The 23070-nt window shown below is 41.3% G+C and overlaps 1 protein-coding gene across 1 annotated transcript in view; it reads left to right on the top strand.

The window, feature by feature from the left end:
* The window catches only part of AGPAT5 (1-acylglycerol-3-phosphate O-acyltransferase 5), a 46010-nt gene that overhangs the window by 2302 nt on the left and 20638 nt on the right, over positions 1-23070 (top strand). The window contains exons 2-4 of the mRNA XM_018042052.1: positions 9910-9979; positions 19437-19552; positions 22839-22928. Of these exons, the coding sequence (XP_017897541.1) occupies positions 9910-9979; positions 19437-19552; positions 22839-22928 (276 nt within the window). The remainder of the gene's footprint in view (positions 1-9909; positions 9980-19436; positions 19553-22838; positions 22929-23070) is intronic.

Here is a 23070-nt window from a genome sequence, read left to right as displayed (position 1 = left end):
AGTTTTTCAATTGACCTGTTTCAAATATAAAATAGTTTAAATAACACTAGAAGTAAGACAATTAAGTCCAAGATTTTAATGTTTATATAATGTGTTCAATTAGAATACTCTAATAATTTATACATTTATTTTAAAGGTTGTTTCAAGTTCCTCAGAAACCCTCAAGGCCTTCATATCTGGAGGCCATTATAACTAGTTCTTTATTTTGGTAGCACTGTGTCCTCAAAAGTAGTGCTAAACTCTTAATGAGATAAATTTGTATTCCGTATCCTTTAAAAAGCGGGCTTTCCAGGTGGTGCGGTGGTCAAGAGTCCTCCTGCCAATGCAAGAAACTCAGGTTCCATCCCTGGTTCAGGAAGATCTCCTGGAGACAGGAAATGCAACCTACTCCAGTGTTCTTGCGGAATATCCCGTGGACAGAGGAGCCTGGCGGGCTGCAGTCCATGAAGTCTCACAGAGTGAGGCGTGACTGAGCATGCATCGTGTAAAAGCAGCTGAGCTATTAGAATGAAAGGTGTATTCAGAATCAGAGAAGGGACCTCAAGCCCTTTATCACATTTGGATTCTGTCTTCACTTCTGCTAAAATGTTGCCCAGATTCTTCTCAAATATTAGTAGTTCTATGTAGAATGTAAATATTTCCTTGTTTCCTTTTATTTTCTCCTTCTTCTACTTATTTATCATTCTCGTGAAGACTTTTAGAGACCTTAGACTACTACCTTCAGTTTAGCTAGGAGGCGCAGAACCCGGAAGATGCTTAAGCAGAATGACACAACCTTTGAAAGAGGAAATTAAACATTTCTCAATCAAATATGATTCCAATCTAACACAGTTTAAGTCCGGCCGGGGAACAGACTTATAAGAAAATCTAAGTTACAGGTGCAATAAAATATTCAAACACTGCAAAAAGATTTTGAGACAGTTAAAGTTCCCTTATCTACACACCCTCTCCCAGCCTGCAACAGTGTGATATGTAACTTTGGATTTCTACCAGGAGCTTTTAAATAAATGTATGAATTGTGGAGAGACTTCTCCATTTTAAATTAAGTTCTTGGATGAGTTTTATGGGTTTTATAGTAGCATTAAGTGTAATCTAACCTATGGGGATACCTCTGTGCCATTATGATGGAAAACAAAAGAAAAGAGGGCTCTCTGTATATGCAGTTTACTTTCCCTCTTTCCTAAATGGGTCTAGTTTTATAGACTTTATAGAGTCTTTTATAGACTTTTATAGAGTCTTTGTGACTCTGCTAGATTATTCAAGAAGGCTGTATCAATTGTTATGAACCACTCTGAGCTTGTATACTTCAAGCAGGAGTAACATGGTGTGTTTCATTCAGGTGATAACTGAGTGAAAATGAAGACTCCTAAGCTGGCCTTCAAGGCTGTCACAGCTCCGCCCTGGCCAGCTTTTCCATTCGCTGGTGGCACTTTTGTGCAGCTGCTGCGTCCTTCCCAGTCCCCGCTCCCCCATTCCCAGCGCATTCCGAGAATGCGCCCTTGCACTGCTCTTCTCAGGATGCTTGCTTCCAGCTCAGGCACTTTTCCTCTTCACCTGTCACGGTCTCATCCCATCTCAATGTCAGGATCATTTATATGTAACATTAGCATGTAGTATTAGCATAGCAGGAGCATATTTATATATATGTATATATATAGTCCCCTTTACATGATTGTAGCTCCTTGGAGGTGGCAGTAGTGACTTGACTCGATGGTTCCCTTTCAACAAAAGGGCAGAGCACTCTGCACGGGATGCTGATCTGTGTTTCTTTGGAAATGTGGGCACATCTCACGTGTAATCCGTGGGGGCTCTTGAATGGCCCTGATAGTTGACCGAAGACTGAGAATAAGGTCAGAGACCTTATAAAAGGAGTTCTGAAACAGCTGGCAATAGAGAGACTTTCGTACACTTGTCAATAAAAACCTGCACTTTTTTGCAGTTTTTAAAGATAAGCAGTTCTGTCACGTTTCTTTTATTTACTCTGCTTCTTTCCATGAATTAGCAATGAAAACCCCAAATAAATAAGTGTTGCCTGTGGGTTTAGAGGGCTATATGTATGTGTGAGTGTATGTGATAGAAGCAGAGAGAAATGATGGGGGTGATACTGGGAAATGGGGTCATATTAAGTGCTAACCACATGCGAGGCACCAGTGTTTCCATTGATAAAATAGCTTCTGCTCCCAGCATACAATTTAGCAGTTAGAAAGAAGTCAGTTTTGTTTTTTTTTTAACTGAATGTATAATGGGATGTTATAAAATGACAAAATGAGCAAAGAGTGGAGGAAACACTGGAGTATAACTGAAGACAAGTGGTCACTTCACTGGGGGAAGGTAATTCTTCTGTGTTACATGCTGTGTGGTGAAGCCAACTCCTCATGTGTGTACATGTTGCTTTGCTCCCATTCTTAATTTGTGTTTCTGTAGGAAAACATTTTGGAGAAGGCAATGGCACCCCACTCCAGTACTCTTGCATGGAAAATCCCATGGATGGAGGAGCCTGGCAGGCTGTAGTCCATGGGGTCGCTAAGAGTAGGACACGACTGAGCAACTTCACTTTCACTTTTCACTTTCATGCATTGGAGAAGGAACTGGCAGCCCACTCCAGTGTTCTTGCCTAGAGAATCCCAGGGATGGGGGAGCCTGGTGGGCTGCCGTCTGTGGTGTCACACAGAGTTGGACATGACTGAAGTGATTTAGCAGCAGCAGCAGGAAAACGTTTATGTCAGTTTTTAAATTTTTACTCAAGGCTTTCTTAGCTCTTTGTGGTTAACGTTCAAAGTGAAAAAAAAATTACATAAGCTTCTAATACGTAGGACACCTTCTCATTTGACAATTTTTATTTGGAATTTTTGCAGGTAATTTGTTATATTCAAAAGATTTTTGGATGTTGGGTGAGATTCCCAGTTCTTTGCCATTCTCTGTTAGCTTGAGTAAACCAACTTTTCAACTCAATATTCTCATTCTTAAATGGAATACTTATTTTCCTGTTATTTTGAAGACTGAGATAATATGTGAAGCTGTTTAGCTCAATGACAGATCCATCACAGATACTCAGGAAAAACACAATCTGTAAATGAAGACAGTATCAAGCGATACATATGACAAATATATTGTATAAAGAGAGCTTTGTGATTTGTAAGGTTCCACTTAAATGTTGCATAATAATTATTTTTATACTGATTATTAGACAAATGACTATGTGTATATTTTAACCTTGTTTCAGAAAGGCATCATACTTTTCCTATTCAGGGAAATGTTTCAAACTGGGCAGAAAAGACCATTGTTTCGTGTGTATTACAGTAGAAATCTTGTATGTGATCTTGAAATAATATATTTCGTTGACATAGAAATACATTTAAAAATTCACTTTAAATAATTATAAACAATCACAGTGTGAATTACATATGCCAGCTTATTTATGCTGAAATTATAGCTGCATTTCTACATAATCAGACTTTTTTTTTTTTAAGGAAGATAAACTAGATATCTGTTTCTCTTATCCATTCATCATTTAACACAGTTTTGAGTGAAAAGTTTCACCTTATTGTATAGTAATAATAACAACATGAGCTTCCCCTGTGGCTCAGATGGTAAAGAATCTGCTTGCAATGCAGGAGACCCAGGTTCTATCCCTGGGTCTGGAAAATCCCCTGGAGAAGGGAATGGCAACCCACTCCAGTATTCTTGCCATGGACAGAGGAGTCTGGAGAGCTACAGTGCATGGGGTCTCAAAGATTCAGACATGACTGAGCGCCTAACACTACTGCTAATAGCAACAGTTAACGTGGGGGGATTGTTACTAGGAATCATGTGAAGTAGTTCTCATGGTCTCAATTATTTCACCACAATCTGTGGGGAGTATTACATTCATTTTACAGGTTACCAAAAAAAGGCATGGAGAGGTTAGGTACTTGTGCTGAAGTTCATAAAGTTGGTAAGGTGATGGACTAGGATTCACATCTCTGTCTTTATTTGAATTGAACATTTCTGCCTGTGTCTTAATGATGATTATATTGCAGCATAGAGGAGGCAAAATGTTCTGTAGCTGGGCCTGCAAATTAAATCGACAGAAGTCAGAACAGAAGAAAAGTCATACAAATTCCATTGATGTCGGTATTTTTTTAAAAATTTAGTATTTTACACGTTAAATAAGCGTGTTTTTATTGGAGCATCACAGAAAAGAAGTGAAAACCAAAAGAGGTGGTTAGACTCAGCCCAGGGATGTGTATGTGTTAGGTGCCGAGTCCAACTCTTTGTGACCCCATGGACTGTAGCCTGCAGGTTTCTCTGTCCATGGAATTCTTCAGTCCAGGGATGTATATATCATTTTATTAACAACAAAGGACAATAGACTGTGGAGACACAGCTAGATAGAGGAGAAGTGTGTTGGGTTCTTGGGGCTGGTAAATGGTGGGACGGTCCCTGGGAAGTGGCTAAGAGTGTTTAGTAAGGTTTGCTGACTCATTGATGAGTGGAGTTTAATGTCACCTTTACAAAAGGAAGTTTAGGGGGAGGACAGCTGTATGTGCTGTTTCTCAGTTGCCTTCAGCTCAAAATAAACCTCATGTCAAAGTGGCATATTTTGGGGTGGATATTCTGAGCCCTTTCTACAGCACCATGTATATTGAAGGACAGTGCAGGAAGTTTTTCACAAAGTTCGTATTTCAGTTTACATGCTGAAAGAAATAGATGTTACTGAGATCAGTTCAGTTACTTAGTTGTGTCCAACTCTTTGCAACCCCATGCACTGCAGCACACCAGGCCTCCCTGTCCATCACCAACTCCTGGAGTTTACTCAAACTCATGTCCATCAAGTCGGTGATGCCATCCAACCATCTCATCCTCTGTTGCCCTCTTCTCCTCCTGCCCTCAATCTTTCCCAGCATCAAGGTCTTTTCCAGTGAGTCAGTTCTTCCCATCAGGTGGCCAAAGTATTGGAGCTTCAGCTTCAGCATCAGTCCTTCCAATGAACACCCAGGACTGATTGCCTTCAGAATGGACTGGTTGGATCTCCTTGCAGTCCAAGGGACTCTCAAGAGTTCTCCAACACCACAGTTCAAAAGCATCAATTCTTCAGTACTCAGCTTTCTTAATATTCCAACTCTCACATCCATACGTGACCACTGGAAAAACCATAGCTTTGACTAGATGGACTTTTGTTGGTAAAGTAGTGTCTCTGCTTTTTAATATTAAACTAAATGAAGAATTTTGTTTGTTTGTTTAAGAGAAAGTATGCTGTGTTTTATGTCCCCAAGGCATTGTTGGGTGGGTATTCCACTGTGTGAGATATGTGATTACTTTAGATTCCATTCTGCCATCCCCTTTTAGGATACAAAAGAGGGAGTCTTCAAGTAGTTTACAAATTATGAGAACAAACCAAGAGAAAGGTTAAGGTGAGATCCAGGTAAGAGGACAGTGTTGCATCAAACCCAGGTCTGCTGAAAGCTTTCTTTGTGCAACCTAAACAGGCTTGTTTGACTGGAGCAGAGCTGTGACCAGTGTGTTTCAATCACAATGAAGATAATCAAAGAGCATTTTTATTGTCTGTTAAGTTAATAAAATTAAGAAAACATTGTTATTTTTCTCTGGAGGGATTTTACATGAGTTTTAAAAAAAATGGATGAACCCCGAATTAAACAATTGTGATGAACCTAAAATTACTCAGAAACTCAGGAAGAACCAAAACAGCCATGTTTTCCACATGCCTTGTGTGAACAAATTACCTGCCAGTGAAGTGATTGTAATTTGAAATACATGTACTAGAAGACTCACAGAATGATGCCTTAAGTCAGTCACTGGTGTACTTAAAGTATTTGTTTATGCCCCAGCTCTTTACCGTTGAAAGTGAGGCATAGCTTTATCCACTTGTGAGAAGTACAGGTGCAGCATATTGATTCAGTGAACATCTGCTGAAAAGCATCTGGGTGCTGGGCTCTGGGCAGAGAGATGAGGCTCTGAACAGGGATGAGGTCCCTGCCCCTGAGGAGCTTGTGGGCCTCAAGGGGAATGTGATGTGAGCTAGATATAGGGGTACACAGGGCGACAGAGTTTACTGTGATGCAAAAGGGGGAGTGATGAATCTTGGGGTCCAGCTTATTAGAAGGCAGGAGGGCTTCCTTGAGAAGGTGAATAAATGGTGTGAAAAAGCTGATCTAAGATGACGGCAATGAGAGCACGCAGGTGGCTTTAGGTAATCATAGAGTCATTTAACAGTGTGTGTGTATGGGTATTTTGTAAGCTGTTAGGAATTTTTTAAATTTGGGAAACCCTTTTTGTTGTTTTAGTTGCTAAGTTGTGTCTGACTCTCTGTGACCCCCATGGGCTGCAGGCTTCCTTGTCCTTCACTATCTCCCAGAGTTTGCTCAGATTCATGTTCATTGAGTTGGTGATGCTGTCTGTCCATCTCATCCTCTGCTGCCCCCTTCTCTTGCCTTCAATCTTTTCCAGCTTCAGGATGTTTTCAAATTTCAGCTCCCATCACTTCAGGTGGCCAAAGGGGATTGGAGCTTCACCATCAGTCCTTGTAATGAATATTCAATGTTGATTTTCCTTTAGGATTGACTGGTTTGATCTTGCAGTCAGAGGGACTCTCAAGAGCCTGTGGTACACATACACATATATGTGGTACATAAACTTTACAATCATGTATTCCTTTCCTTGGCTAATCAATATTTACTTGAAGTACTTAGTAATCGGCATCTATTGCAGTAAGGTTTGCAGTTCATCATTTCACTTACGTTGCTTTTAGAGCTTTTAAATTTTCAAATATTAAGGGCAGTTCTTTGTAACTCTCATTTCTGTTGAATTCCAAACAAGTTATAGTGACAAATTAAAAAAAAAAAAAGGGAATGAATCCAAATACCTACTTTGAGATCCTAACTCATGTCAGAGGCTTACCATCTTCTTTTGCATCTCAACTGGAAACAGCTTTTATTTCCGTGAGATGCACATTGAAGAATAATCTTTAAAAGTATGAACTATGCATTTATTTTCCCTTTAGTGGCTTTGAATTAAGATTTTGTTCCTTTCACAGTTTGCCCATCTGTTTTGCCCACCAGAATTCTTACTTATCTTACTTTTTCTAGATACCGCTGAAGATCTGTTTCTAAACACTGGACCTGTTGAACTTTAACAAACTACATTTTGAAAATGCCAGTTGTTTGGAAGCTATTTAAGGATGGAGGAAATTAGTGAGCCTCAGGGAAAGCAGAGGTGGCTTTCCTGCAAAGCTTTTGGGCTAATGGTTGTGTCTATAAACAAAAGTAGGAAACTGATGTTTTAAGGCCAGTGTGGTATATAGTATGTGGACTGAGCCCAAGTAGTGAAGGTGTGAGATCTTCTTAAGTGGTGCTGTTGACTCGTCACGGGTCCCTGAGCAAGGCAGCGTGGTTGGCCTGTGCTCGGCCCGCTGCCGAGCGAGGCTGTGGTGCTGGACCAGATGACGGCCAGCCGCCACTCTGCTGCCGCTGCGCGTAGTAGCCACTTGCCCTTCTGGAGATGGTGTGTCATGAGATTAGATGGCTGTGCTTCTGTTTGTGGTTTTCTTTTCACCCTCACCATGCTTGTGTTATTTTAAAGTGGAATATATTTCGTTTTATAGGAAATAAAGTTTGCAATGCTATGTTTTCTGTATGATTGATAACTATCATCCTGTGAATACCCATTATTTGAATTTTTAAGGTTATTTTTGACACACAAAAGTTTTACCTATTCATGTTATTCATTATGATGTTTGTTATAAGTATGCATTATGAAATGACTACCACAATCAAACTAAAAAAAAAGAAATCCTTTTAATACTTTGTTTGTCAGCTGCCTTCAAAGGCTGTAGTCTCTTAATGAAGTGAAAGGGAAGGAGAGTCCCCCTGGGTGGCTCAAGTACTGCCTTCAGCCTGAGGACAGGCAGGTTTCCAAAGAGTGGTTTTCAGATTGAATCAATTAAACCACAGCCTGTCGTTGTGAGTATTCTGTCCAAGGAAGTCAAGCCAGAAGTTCTCTTTCACAGTGCTTTGAACCCAGTGAGTCCTACCTGAAGGTCCCAAAGCAACTCTGGGTCATTGCTGAGAGGGTGGATCACTCACAAACTAGGACTCCACTTTTTAACCTTGCATGGATCAAGTCATTGATCTTGGTTTTTTGTTTTGGTGTTGATAAACTTTATTAATAAAAAATTATTGAGCAAGCAGCTTGGTGCTCTGTGATGACCTAGAGGGCTCGGATGGTGAGGGTGGGGGGAGTGAGGCTCAATTTATATTAAAGAATTACTGAGCAAATATTTAAACACATATTACCCACATAGACTGAAGGCAGAAGGAGAAGGGGACAACAGAGGATGAGATGGTTAGATGGCATCACCAACTCAATGGACATGAGTTTGAGTAAACTCTGGGAGCTGGTGATGGACAGGGAGACCTGGCGGGCTGCAGTCCATGGGGTTGCAGAGTCGGACACGACTGATTGACTGAACTGACTGACTGACTGACTGACCCAGTTTTCTGGGTCAGTTTTAGTATAGTTTTCTGAGGAGGATAATAGAAATCTCATTCTGAGTCCCTGGTCTCCAGAACTTTGTCATTGAATTACATTTATCTACAGAGATAGAGTCCTTTGTTTGTTCTGTTGTTAAGATATTAATGAGTAGTGTTGTATTCAAAAGACAATCTCTGCGACTATCTAAAAGGATAGTTGTTGCTCAGTCGTGTTGTAAGTCCTGTCCGACTCTTTGTGACCCTGTGGACTGCAGCACACCAGGCTTCCCTGTCCTCCGTGTTCTCCCGGAGTTTGCCCAAATTCATTTGTCCACTGGGTGGCTGATGCTATCTAACCATCTCATCCTCTGCCACCCTCTTCTCCTTTTGATTTCAGTCTGCCCTAGCATCAGGAAAAAGATCGATCTGTAGCTAATTCATTGAGTAATCAATGATGACAAGATATGGAAACAGAAATGCCCTGAAGAAAAAAATTACAGTGTTAGGAGTCATTTCCTTTGAAGCCTTTAAAAATATACTGCCAGTTTCTTTAAATGATTGATTATGAAGTATTTCAGACATGCAAAACTATAGAAAGACTCCTGTAAGGCACACCCGGGTACCCACCCCCTGTTAAAGATGTAAACCATGAATGCTGGAGTTGAAGCCTACTGTGTACCCCTTCCCCTTCTTGCAGCCCCCCTTCCTCGGGATGACTTGAACTCCATCCAGGGAGTTCTGTATGGAGTCGTAATAGAGTCCTAATCAGGATCCAAGTTTCCCCATTACTTCCCAGATAAAGTTTTTGTCCTTAGCTTGGTTTTCAGAAGACACTGCGTTCTGGCTCAGCTCTCGCTCCGGTCCTCCCACGCCAGCTCCCTGCCTGCGGGCAGCCCCGGTTTGGCCCAGACCCTGCCAGGCACACCCGTGCTGGCCCCAGACGCTGCCACTCCATGCCTTGGCTCCCCCTTCCTGATCATCCCTTCATCATCTCCCATAGTGTTATCACACCTAACAAATGGCTACTGCAGCTCTGCAGTTGACAGTTCTTTAAAATAGACTGTATTTTCATAATATTTGCATTATGTTTCATCATAGTTGCTGTGTGCACACCGGTGTCTCCCCCTGTAGGCTCTTTGAAGGATGATATACCTTATGAACAGGGTTTCAGATATTGCGAGAAATCAGTAAAAATTCCGGAGGATGACTGATCATTGTTTCTCTTAGTGACCATTAACCCTCCCTGTGCTCAACTTCTTTCTAGTCATATGCTGTTGTTGATGGCCTGTAAGGCTCCTAAGAGAAGTCTAATAGCTGTTAATCATGGATGACATATTCATGACATCATGTTTTTGTCAATGTTTTGCATTGTCATATTTTATATGTTACAGTAGAACATGTTTTAAAATATCAAAATAATGTTTCTCCTTTTATCTTTTAGATATTGCTATATGGAGATTTGCCAAAAAATAAAGAAAATATAATATATTTAGCAAATCATCAAAGCACAGGTTTGTATTTCATTTGCATTAAACTTGGGTCTCTCCACACACAGTAGAGAAGTAATTCAAAGTAATGTTCTGATATATTTAAATGGATTTTTTGTTGTTAAAACTTGAATTTTCAATGCAGATATTATATGTGACCTTGTATTTTTGTAATTTTACTGTTTTGGAAAAATAGGACTGTGAAAGCTATGAAATTTTCTTGTCCCTCTGCTGGGTGTATATAAGCTATTTTCTTTCCTTTTCTCTCTTTCTTTGACTGTCTCTTTAAAGACTCCTGTATTCTCCCTTTTTAAGTTTTGTTTTTAGAAAAAACAAAATGTTTGTGAATCATACTGTATGAACATTTTAGATTTTTTATTGTTAGGCTACAGAAAGATTGTACCAATTTGTATTTACTCCTAAACACAGTATTATTTTCTGATGTCTGCAGTTCCTTTTGCTTCTTCAGATGTTTTGGTTTAATTGCAGCTTCCTTTTCTATCAGAAGAATCACAGAAGACTCTGGTCTCCAATATAGCAGGGTGTACTTTAAATTAGGTCAAGGTGCTTTAAAAAAAAATTTTTAAGCTTTTTATATTGAAATAATTGTAGATTTACAAGGATTTGCAAAAATAGTACATAGACTCCCGTGACTCCATTGCCAAGTTTCTCCCAAAGGTGGCATCTTATATAACTGCACTACAGTATCCAAACTAAGCAACTCAGGTACTTTTTAGTTCTCCAGTACTCTAGTCAAAAAGACATCTGACTTCATTAGTTTTTCAAAGCTGTAACTGCTCTTGATGCACACTTCCTAAATTCCATTTTTATTACTTTAAAAAATATAGTAAGCAGAAGTTCAAGACTGAAAACAGACTAATGAATGATTAACACCTGACTGGGAAATCACTGATGCCCGTGGCTGTCCTTTATCTTCATCCTGTCAGCTATGTTTCTTCATAGTTACTTTCATCACTACCTATGCCTTCGGAAAGGTTATGAAAGAGAGATGCCTTTTTCTCAACTTAGCTTATTAATAGTTACACTCAGTTTTCTAGGTCAAGAGTTGATGTTACAAAGTGAATAGGAATTTGATGTAATTGTATTTCCCTAATTTTATTACCCTAACTGCTAAGACAATTTGACTTAATTACATTTGACTTTAGGAAAGCAACCAGCCCTGTGGTCAGAGTCTGTTTCTAACTCTGGTCTATATAAAGCAGCCTGACTTCCTCCTCTATTTTCATGCTTTCTCCAGTCACACTGAGCTTTTTATTAGTGACACAGTCTTGCTATTCTGGTCCTGCTACTGATGGCCAATCTTTACCAAGGTTCCAACATCCAGATAAAAAGGATTTCTGGTTCTAGGACAGGGAGTGGCTCGTTTAGCCCATTTTACTTTCTATTGAGCCCCTGGTTAATTTCACTTAGAGCTAGCTTTCTATTTAAGAGGTCTCTCTTAAAATTCCTTGTTCAGGTTCCCTGCCAACTTGCCTTTTTCCAGGCTTCAATGGAAAGAGTGTTCTAGGGACAGAGCCGTGGGCCTAGCACAGACTTGTAGAGTGAGGACTCTGAACATTTCCCGAGGCCGCTGCTGTCCTTGGTGTGCTCACCGTGCTCTGGCCTTTATATCCCTCACTCCCAAGTGCGGACTTCCGAGACTAGAAGGGTAGAACGGGAAGTGTGAGGGCGGCAGTCAGTGCTGGCTTGTGGGAAAAGCTGCGCGTCTCATGGCGAGAACCCGGGCTGTGCATGCCCTCATCTGACCTGGGTGCTGGCCTGCACCAGTCAGCCGTTAGGAGTTGGGAGGGTTGCTTTTTGAGTCCTTTAAAAAATCCAGGGACTCCCCCGACAGTCCTGTGGTTAGGATGCTGCACAGCGAGGGCCGGGGTTCAAGCCTTGGTTGGAGAGCTAAGATCCTATAAACCGGTGGCATGGCCATGAGCATAAATAAAAAACCCGTAGCTTAGGAACATAACTAGACAGAGATTTTAAATTACTGTAGAATTGCAGGCTTCAGTTAGAATATGGGCACGTAAAATTCTGCCTATGGTCTGAGGTTCTGCAGACCCCTTGTTTATCCAGAGACGTGGGCCCTGGGCCTGCTGTGTCTGGGTGCCCTTTATGAAACCCTTTTGAGACCCTGAAAACCACCATCAAGTAAACTGAAAATGTCAGAAGAAGAAAGAACATTTCAAAGACTGCTGTTGAGCTCAGACCTCGCAGCTCATGCTCTCCCAGGCCTGTGCAGGAGGCCTTTCTTGGCTGGGCTGGCCGCTGAACTGGCGTCTCAATCTGTTCCTCTGCTCCCTTGGTTTCACTTGTGGTGAGCCCTTGCCATCTCTGCGTTCTCTGTCTCTGTTGACTGACTTTTCTTCAGGGTCAGCAGGACTGCCCGCTGTTCCTTTCCCTCCGCCTTCCTTAACTCTCTGCTTTGAACACTCTGGACCTTTTTAATCTCATGAAACATTCCCTTCCCTTGGTCTGGGTGACATTTTCCTTAACTAACAGCGTGAATGGTGAGTAGACTTTCACTGAAAGGCCTGGGCTGTGGAGTCAGACCCCAGTTCATATGCTGTTCTACAGCATGCTGTGTGTCTGTGGGCGATGACTTAGCCTTTCTGAGCCTGGTTGGTCAGGTGTGAGTCGTGTCTACTGGTCAGGGCTTTTAGGCAGTTTCCGTAACCTGGCTCTAATCTCAGAGAGCATGGCTCAAGGGCAGCCAAGCGTAGGAGTGATGGTGTTGATGGTGGCTAATCCCCAGGTCACCTTGCATCCATGATAAGCGAGTACTTCACGCGCAGGGTCCCTTTCAGCCAACACTGTGCCCTTAAGAATTGGAAACTCTTGTTCCATAGAAGCACAGCTGAGAAGCGCCTCTCTTCTCTTGCTGCCTCTCCTTTGCCCTTCCCTCCTCTCTTCCAAGTTAATAATATAAACTGAGGCACTGCTTGGGCTGGATCACCATGGAAGAATTCTTACACAGCCGCGTTTCTTGATCTCTTACTTAAGTTATTCATGCCAGAACACAAAATGTGATAGATATTAAGGTAATATCCCAGCCATCAGTAACTCAGCTGTAGTCTGGTGTCTTTTATCTGAAACCTAGTTGAGAATTTTTAAAAATGTAAAATAAGATAATTGACTTGAAGAAATTGGAGGCACCAAGCTTGTGTGTTTTCACTACTTAAATGAAAGTCACACAAGTCATGTCTGACTCTTTGCGACCGCATGGAATGTATAGTCCATGGAATTCTCCAGGCCACAATACTGGAGTGGGTAGCCTTTCCCTTCTCCAGAGGATCTTCCTAACCCAGGAATCAAGCCAGGGTCTCCTGCATTGCAGGCGATTCTTTGCCAACTGAGCTATCAGGGAAGCCCTTTGACTACTTACGTTAGTTCCTAAAACTTTTTCACTAAATGTTTCAAAAGTGTAAGGGCATAGCCCAGGAAGGTACATTACAAACATAACGTATTTTGTAAATTTGAAACTTTCTCCTTAGAGTTATTGGAAGGTGTATCTAGGCCATAGTATAGTCATGTGTGTTTAATATAAAAATGCATTTTCAAATTCCTCCAAATTTAAAAAAATGGTTGTCCCCGGAAAAGATACCAAATGTTGTTTTTAGCCGTACCAAAATTTGCTACAGAGTATTCTAGTCTGGAAACAATACACTGAGTTTTCCATGTATTCTGAGTCTCTACTTTCACATTAGGTACAGTTTTAACAAACTTAATTATTTAGTTTCTATGACGTGGTTAGGAAGAAATCTGTTTATCAGTGCAGGTTTAATTGATTTGAATTAGAGGGGAGCGGGTAAGGAGACGACTTCTAAGGGAAGGTACACACTTTGGAGAAAACTGATAATTGATGTTCAGTAGAGTAGGTGTTGCTGCCTGACAGACACAGACGCTGGGGATCGTTCATTTACTATGGGGGACATCTTTCAGTTCAGTTCACTTCAGTCACTCAGTCGTGTCCGACTCTTTGGCCCCCATGAATCGCAGCACGACAGGCCTCCCTGTCCATCACCATCTCCTGGAGTTCACTCAGACTCCCGTCCATCAAATCAGTGATGCCATCCATCCATCTCATCCTCTGTCGTCCCCTTCTCCTCCTGCCCTCAATCCCTCCCAGAATCAGAGTCTTTTCCAGTGAGTCAACTCTTCGCATGAGGTGGCCAAAGTACTGGAGTTTCAGCTTTAGCATCATTCCTTCCAAAGAAATCCCAGGGCTGATCTCCTTCAGAATGGACTGGTTGGATCTCCTTGCAGTCCAAGCGACTCTCAAGAGTCTTCTCCAACACCACAGTTCAAAAGCATCAATTCTTTGGCGCTCAAGTCTTCTTCACAATCCAACTCACACATCCATACATGACTACTGGAAAAACCATAGCCTTGACTAGATGGACCTTAGTCGGCAAAGTAATGTCTCTGCTTTTGAATATGCTGCCTAGGTTGGTCAAAACTTTTCTTCCAAGGAGTAAGCGTCTTTTAATTTCATGGCTGCAGTCACCATCTGCAGTGATTTTGGAGCCCCCAAAAATAAAGTCTGACACTGTTTCCACTATTTCCCCATCTATTTCCCATGAAGTGTTGGGACCAGATGCCATGATCTTCATTACCTGAATGTTGAGGTTTAAGCCAACTTTTTCACTCTCCTCTTTCACTTTCATCAAGAGGCTTTTTAGTTCCTCTTCACTTTCTGCCATAAGGGTGGTGTCATCTGCATATCTGAGGTTATTGGTTTTTCTCCCGGCAATCTTGATTCCAGCTTCTGTTTCTTCCAGTCCAGCATTTCTCAAGATGTACTCTGCATAGAAGTTAAATAAGCAGGGTGACAATATACAGCCTTGACGTACTCCTTTTCCTATTTGGAACCAGTCTGTTGTTCCATGTCCAGTTCTAACTGCTGCTTCCTGACCTGCATACAGATTTCTCAAGAGGCAGGTCAGGTGGTCTGGTATTCCCATCTCTTTCAGAATTTTCCACAGTTTCTTGTGATCCACACAGTCAAAGGCTTTGGCATACTCAATAAAGTAGAAATAGATATTTTTCTGGAACTCTCTTGCTTTTTCCATGATCCAGCAGATGTTGGCAATTTGATCTCTGATTCCTCTGCCTTTTCTAAAACCAGCTTGAACAGCAGGAAGTTCACGGTTCACGTATTGCTGAAGCCTGGCTTGGAGAATTTTGAGCGTTACTTTACTAGCGTGTGAGATGAGTGCAATTGTGTGGTGGTTTGAGCATTCTTTGGCATTGCCTTTCTTTGGGATTGGAATGAAAACTGACCTTTTCCAGTCCTGTGGCCACTGCTGAGTTTTCCAAATTTGCTGGCATACTGAGTGTAGCACTTTCACAGCATCATCTTTCAGGAATTCAATAGGAATTCCATCACCTCCACTAGCTTTGTTCGTAGTGATGCTTTCTAAGGCACATGTGACTTCATATTCCAGCATGTCTGGCTCTAGATGAGTGATCACACCATCATGATTATCTGGGTCATGACGATCTGTTTTGTACAGTTCTTCTGTATATTCTTGCCACCTCTTAATATCTTCTGCTTCTGTTAGGTCCAGACCATTTCTGTCCTTTATCGAGCCCATCTTTGCATGAAATGTTCCCTTGGTATCTCTAATTTTCTTGAAGAGATCTCTAGTCTTTCCCATTCTGTTGTTTTCCTCTATTTCTTTGCATTGATCACTGAAGAAGGCTTTCTTATCTCCTCTTGCTATTCTTTGGAACTCTGCATTGAGATGCTTATATCTTTTCTTTTCTCCTTTGCTTTTCACCTCTCTTCTTTTCACAGCTATTTGTAAGGCCTCCCCAGACAGCCATTTTGCTTTTTGCATTTCTTTTCCATGGGGATGGTCTTGATCCCTGTCTCCTGTACAGTGTCACGAACCTCATTCCATAGTTCATCAGGCACTCTATCTATCAGATCTAGGCCCTTAAATCTATTTCTCACTTCCTCTGTATAATCAGAAGGGATTTGATTTAGGTCACACCTGAGTGGTCTAGCTGTTTTCCCTACTTTCTTCAATTTAAGTCTGAATTTGGTAATAAGGAGTTCATGATCTGAGCCACAGTCAGCTCCTCGTCTTGTTTTTGTTGACTGTATAGAGCTTCTCCATCTTTGGCTGCAAAGAATATAATCAGATTTTGGTGTTGACCATCTGGTGATGTCCTTGTGTAGAGTCTTCTCTTGTGTTGTTGGAAGAGGGTGTTTGCCATGACCGGTGCAGTTTCTTGGCAAAACTCTATTAGTCTTTGCCCTGCTTCATTCCGCATTGCAAGGCCAAATTTGCCTGTTACTCCAGGTGTTTCTTGACTTCCTACTTTTGCATTCCAGTCCCCTATAATGAAAAGGACATCGTTTTTGGGTGTTAGTTCTAAAAGGTCTTGTAGGTCTTCATAGAACCGTTCAACTTCAGCTTCTTCAGCATTACTGGTTGGGGCATAGACTTGGATTACCATGATTATTGAATGGTTTGCCTTGGAAATGAACAGAGATCATTGTGTCGTTTTTGAGATTGCATCCAAGTACTGCATTTTGGACTCTTCTGTTGACCATGATGACTACTCCATTTCTTCTGAGGGGTTCGTGTCCGCAGTAGTAGATACAGTGGTCATCTGAGTTTAATTCACCCATTCCAGTCCATTTTAGTTCGCTGATTCCTAGAATGTCGACGTTCACTCTTGCCATCTCTTGTTTGACCACTTCCAATTTGCCTTGATTCATGGACCTGACATTCCAGGTTCCTATGCAATATTGCCCTTTACAGCATCGGACCTTGCTTCTATCACCAGTCATATCCACAGCTGGGTATTGCTTTTGCTTTGGCTCCATCCCTTCATTCTTTCTGGAGTTATTTCTCCACTAATCTCCAGTAGCATATTGGGCACCTACTGACCTGGGGAGTTCCTCTTTTGGTATCCTATCATTTTGCCTTTTCATGCTGTTCATGGAGTTCTCAAGGCAAGAATACTGAAGTGGTTTGCCATTCCCTTCTCCAGTGGACCACATTCTGTCAGACCTCTCCACCATGACCTGCCCGTCTTGGGTTGCCCCACGGGCATGGCTTAGTTTCATTGAATTAGACAAGGCTATGATCCTAGTGTGATTAGATTGACTAGTTTTCTGTGAGTATGGTTTCAGTGTGTCTGCCCTCTGATGCCCTCTTGCAACACCTACCATCTTACTTGGGTTTCTCTTACCTTGGCATGGGGTATCTCTTCATGGCTGCTCCAGCAAAGCGCAGCCGCTGCTCCTTACCTTGGACGAAGGGTATCTCCTTGCCGCCATGATTCCTGACCTTCAACGTGGGATAGGTCCTCTAGGCCCTCCTGCGCCCTCGCACCCACCGATCCTTGGACGTGGGGTTGCTCTTCCCGGCGGCCGCCCCTGGCCTCAGATGTGGTATAGCTCCTCTTGGCTGCCGCCCTTCGGGCATGGGGTCCTCCCGGCTTCTGCCCCTGACCTCCGACGTGAGGCAGCTCCTCTCGGCCGCGCTTAGTGCTCGTAGCCGGCCGCGATTAGTGCGCCGGTTGCAGCCGTCCACGCTTGGACATCTTTGCTTCCCTCTATTTAAAGGGGGAGAAGGAAATGGCAACCCACTCCAGTATTCTTGCCTGGAGAATCCCGGGGACGGGGGAGCCTGGCGGGCTGCCGTCTACGGGGTTGCACAGAGTCGGACACGACTGAAGCAGCTTAGCAGTAGCAGTAGCAGTGACAGAACTTAGAGATGTATTAGTTGTACCTCTGAAATCATCAAGAAAGTTAAATGATGAATGATTAAAAAAAGGAAGATTTGTACTGGTTGATAAAACATTTTTCCAGAAGGATAATTTTGAATGTTTGAATTGGCTAAAGCTTCTGTGGCGTACTCTGTCCAGCGTGGTGCTGTGCCTAAAGGATTGCACACAGCGGAGAGCTCATCCTCCTGTGCTCCTCAGAGAACTGTCCTTTTTGGTTGAAACTTGATGATAAGGATCCCTCTTGGCTTCCCCCTTTTTATACTTCCCATCTCCTCCTATTGGTTGTATCCTGTGCAAAATAGAGCTTTCCTGCCACCCATCAAGAAAGGGAATGCAAATGGTCATACACTCAAGGCCGGTTGACAGTTGCAAGTTACATAACAACAGGCTGTGTTGTGCATGTCTTTCCATATTCAGTCTGTTACAATCAGATGTATTTACGTATAGGATATTTATGAGCCCTTAGTGGGCCCCTAGCTTTCTAAGGTTACTTGAGGAAGCCCCGGTGGTTAGTTTGTACCCCTGTGTGCCCAGGGGGCATGTGCAGGAGTTGGAAAGTTCTCTCTGTGAGCTCTCTTGGTTGTGTCTGGGTTGGGCTTTAGAGGTCAGCTTGCATCCTTTTTGGCTAGGCCACCCCTCAAGGCTGCTGCGTACCTTCCTACCTAACAAAAACATATTTCTCCAAGAATCTATTCCTTTTGCTCTCATTCATCTGACCCTGAATATACCTGTGATCCTGTGACTGAATCCTTTCACAAATTCTTATCAATGCTTTTTTCAAGTATACCTATCTTCCAGTTCCTCTGTAGATACTAGAACAGTCTCCCTCACATTTCATTTTTATCATTTTCATTCTTATGAAGAAATAGAATAGTTTGCAGCCATTTATTTTCAAATCAGATTTCTCTGGTCTTCAAGACTCTACTGATTGCTGTCTTAACTTCATTTCATTTTCTCTTAATCTCTTTAAACCATCTCCTGATTGGCATCTTCTGCACCCTTTGCTGGTCCCTGTTTCTTTGCTTTGGGAAGGAAGGGCTAGTTTCTCTGTTCAGAATTTGTTCTGCTGGAAAGATCAATTAACAGCGTATTTCTTCCTACAAGTTTTTTGGGTTTGGTATTATCGGCTCACTAGTGGTTTTTTTTTTTTTTAACTCCTGCCTTCTTTTGTTTTTTACCTTTTAGTAATAACATATCTACATAACTAGAGTTTTTTACATAGGAAAAAGAATACATACGTGCCCAGCATAGTTGTAAACTTTGAGACTTCTTTGTTTTGAATTCCGTTATAGCCTATGATTGTGTCCTGAAAGTTATTGGTGAACATAAAACATCCTTGCCTTTTGTTGAGCATATTAGTCTATATGGAATATTTTCTTGAACGTGACAGCTTCATTTAGCCAGTCTCTGCTTATCATTTCATGTTTTCTAGACTTTAAGAATTAGGGAGGCTTATCTGATTCTTTGTTCCTGCATCATTTGTGTTACTTTGATGGTTTATGGTTTTTGCATATATCCCTGAAATAAGAAGCTTTTAAGAAATGTAAAAACAAACCTGAAAAAACCCACAGAATTTGTATTTTTCAAATGTCTGGGGTTGATTTAAAGAAATTTAAAAATTCTACTAGTAATATTTTCAAAGCACGGCTTTGTAACAGTCTTGAGAAGAGGCTCTGCTTCTGTGGCAGGGATCACTTAGGACTGATGGATTCTGTCTTTGCAGTTGACTGGATCATTGCCGATATTCTGGCCGTCAGGCAGAATGCTCTCGGACATGTGCGCTACGTGCTGAAAGATGGGCTCAAGTGGCTCCCGCTGTATGGCTGTTATTTTTCTCAGGTACTTTTTTCCATGCTTCTTTCTTTCTATATGTATGGATGTTTTAAGTTTTTTGGGTTTATTTTTAATGGGTTTACCAGTTCATTCTAAATTAATGTGGTTCTACTTGGCATTTTTAATGGTGTGTATTTATATATATATGTCTGATTACCCAAATTGTTAAATAAAAATTGCAAATGTACCAAAATCATATAAAAAATTTTAAAGATAAAAAATGTGATGGACCCTTAATAAATTAAAAAGTAATTATCTGTAGGATATAAAAAAAATAGTGGGCTATATATGTAAAGTACCTAGCATGAGCGTCAGGTACATAATAAATATTCAGTATATGTTATTTTATAAAAGTTCTTTAAAATCACATCATAACCATCAGGTCATGAAACTATACAACAGGTTCTTTAATATTCAGAAGGGGATTACTAGCATTTTTCTATGCCTTTTCTGAATAAATTATGCAGTTTTCTGGGGGCTTCTCCAGTGGCTCAGCAGTGAAGAACTTGCCTGCAGTGCAGGAGACACAGGAGACACGAGTTCGATCCCTAGGTCGGGAAGATCCCCTGGAGGAGGCTCTGGCATCTCTCCAGTGTTCTTGCCTGGACAATCCCATGGACAGAGGAGCCTGGTGGGCTACAGTCCATGGGTGGCAAAGAGACACGGCTGAGTGACTAATACGGATACACTTGGAGTTTTCTAAATGTTAAGAATGAAATTTGTATGGAAGACATGCTTGACAATAAGACTTTAATACTCGATTAAAGAAGAGAGGCTAAAGTTACGGTAAGCCCTGAAAAGATAGAAATCTGGAGGTCACCTCTTGGACAGTCCATGCTGCCCCCAAGTCCCGTGATCAGAGTTCCTGTGGTGTTGGAGGTTAGAGTCTTGACTGTCCATTTCCTCTTTCTTTTCCTTATTTCCTTCTAAAGGAAAATAAAATCCAAATATATTTTGATAAAAGTATCTTAAACTATTATGTTCATGTATAAATGGGAATAAATTAAAAAGTGGTGGACTTTGTGTTACCACTCAGTTGTGTCCGACTCTGCAACCCCATGGACTGTAGCCTACCAGGCTCCTCCGTCCATGGGATTCTCCAGGCAAGAATAGTGGAGTAGGTTGCATAACTTTATGCCAGGAAGTGAGATTTTCTTTTAAGTGGACTTGTTTTTTACAGTCTGTATGAAGCAGAAATAATGCTGTTCAAAAATAGTTACAAGCGACATGTGAGGAAACAGTCAAGTTTTCTTTTTATTTTATCTGTGGCGGTGGTGTGTTTTAAATGTTTTGCTGTTGTTCAGTTGCTCAGTCCTGTCTGACTCTGCAGCCCATGGACTGCAGTGCACCAGGCTTCCCTGTCCCTCACAGTCTTCTAGAGTTTGCCAAGTTCATGTCCATTGAATCGGTGATGCCATCCAACCATTTCATCCTCTGTCACCCTCTTTAGTTTTAATATATAGATATTCAGAAAATTAAACATTTCTAAACCACCAGCTTGTGGACATTGACAGGTGTAGTTTACCTTTGAAATTCAGAACAGAATCCTCTCTGCTCCCTCGTCCCAACAAATGCAGATGTTTTGGGAACCTTACTGTTGTGTTTAAAAAAAAAAAAAAAAAATCGAAAAGGCACTAGAGAGCTTTTGCTCATTTAAGCCCTGTGAGTGTAACTAGAGATATGTGTGACAGCTGTGACTGACCTGAGCTCTCTACACTTTCTTCCACTCTGCTTTCAATTCTGACCATCTTTATTGTAACACGTATCCATTCTCTTATATTACACTCGTATACATATTCTGCTTCATCACTAATCAGGGAGTTCCTAAGGGAAAGATAGCTGGTCTTCACTTCTGTAGCTTCTGTATACCTGGGAAAGAACTCAGATTTTTTTTTTTTAATGAAAATTGAGTTTAATAAGCACATCAAGTGATTAGTAGGAAATAGTGTGTGAAGAGGAGACATAATGTCATTGAAAGCTTGGGGAAGTTTCACATTGCAGTATATGTTTCCTGCGGCTCTGATTCTAAAGAGTTTGTGAAGAATGACTTTATCCTCATGGGTTCTCCCAGTTTGGGTAAGTAGTACCCAAACTACTGCTTACTTACTTGGGTAAGTACCTGCACTCTTAGAGCACTCGGAGTTTCTTTTCTGTACTCAGGCAAGTCAGCTGATGTGTGAAGGAACCACGTTCAGAATCTAAGGCCACCCTTCGCCTCCTCTATATCCTGTCCCCTCCTTGCTTCTCTTTATTTCCTTTTACTCATATTCTTGATTAAGACAAAATCAAATTCAGCCAGTCCGTTAATTTTACAGATGAGTTCGAGTTAGCATAGAGGAAGACAAAAAAAGACTGACCTGATGCAAAGTTTCAATGACGTGCACATATGAGGGTTAATTGAGGTTATCTTAAATTTTACGAGGACCTCCCTGGTGGCTCAGCGGTAAAGGATCTGCCTGTCAGTTCAGGAGACTTGGGTTCTGTCCTTGGGTCGAGAAGATCCCTTGGAGAAGGAAATGGCAACCCACACCAGTATTCTTGCCTGGGAAGCTCCATGGACAGAGGAGCCTGACAGGTTACAGTCCATGAGGGTCACAAAGAGCCGGACACAACTGAGTGACTAAACAATTTTTATGATGGTGTTTGTATTAGCCCGCCTGGACTCCCATAATAAAATACCACACTATGAGTTAAACTACAACAGAGGTTTGTTTGCTGCCAGTCTGGAGGCTGGAAGTTAAAGAGGTTTCTTTTGAGGCTTTGGTTTGCAGGTGGCTGTCTTTTCCCTGTGTCTGTCCTTTACGTGACTTTGTGTCCTAATCTCTTCTTACAAGGCACCATTCCTATTGGGTCAGGGCCCACTCTTATGACCTCATTTAACCTTAATTATTTTCCTAAAAACCCCATTTCCAAATATAGTCACATTTAGGGGTTAGGGCTTCAACATAGGTCAGTGGAATAACTGAGAACTAAGATCCATCTGATTGAGTTTTTGATTCGGAAAAAGAAAAAAGTGTTTTTAAGGTAAGAAAGCATTTTTAATTGACAGCAGAAGTAAATGTTTGTGACGTTTCCTATGATAAGCCACACCTGCTTTTATTTGAATTGTATTGAAAACACAGAATTCAGCTAATGTTATTTAAAGGCTACTATTTAAAAGTATTCAATATAACTTAATTCCTAAAATGTAGTTTTATTCTTCACCCCAAAGTTAACCCTTTTGATGGCTGGTCATTGGACATTTTAATAGTAAATATGTTTTTGCCCTCTTTTTTTTCTTTTTACATGGCAGCATGGTGGAATCTATGTAAAAAGAAGTGCCAAGTTCAATGAAAATCAGATGAGGAAAAAGCTGCAGCGCTACATCAGCGCAGGAACTCCAGTAAGATTACGCTCAGTTTTATTTTTTTTCTTATCAACTCTCAATTTGTAATTTAAGGATTAAAGTAGCATTTAAGAATTGTTTTGAAAATCTATTATCCCATGTGTAATAAATAATTCAGAGTTTTTGAGGCAGCAAAAAA

The sequence above is a fragment of the Capra hircus genome, chromosome 27 (genome assembly GCF_001704415.2).
Source record: "Capra hircus breed San Clemente chromosome 27, ASM170441v1, whole genome shotgun sequence".
NCBI lineage: Eukaryota > Metazoa > Chordata > Mammalia > Artiodactyla > Bovidae > Capra > Capra hircus.
The sequence above is the reverse complement of the archived record's forward strand: the minus strand, read 5'-3'. Positions and strand labels throughout refer to the sequence as shown.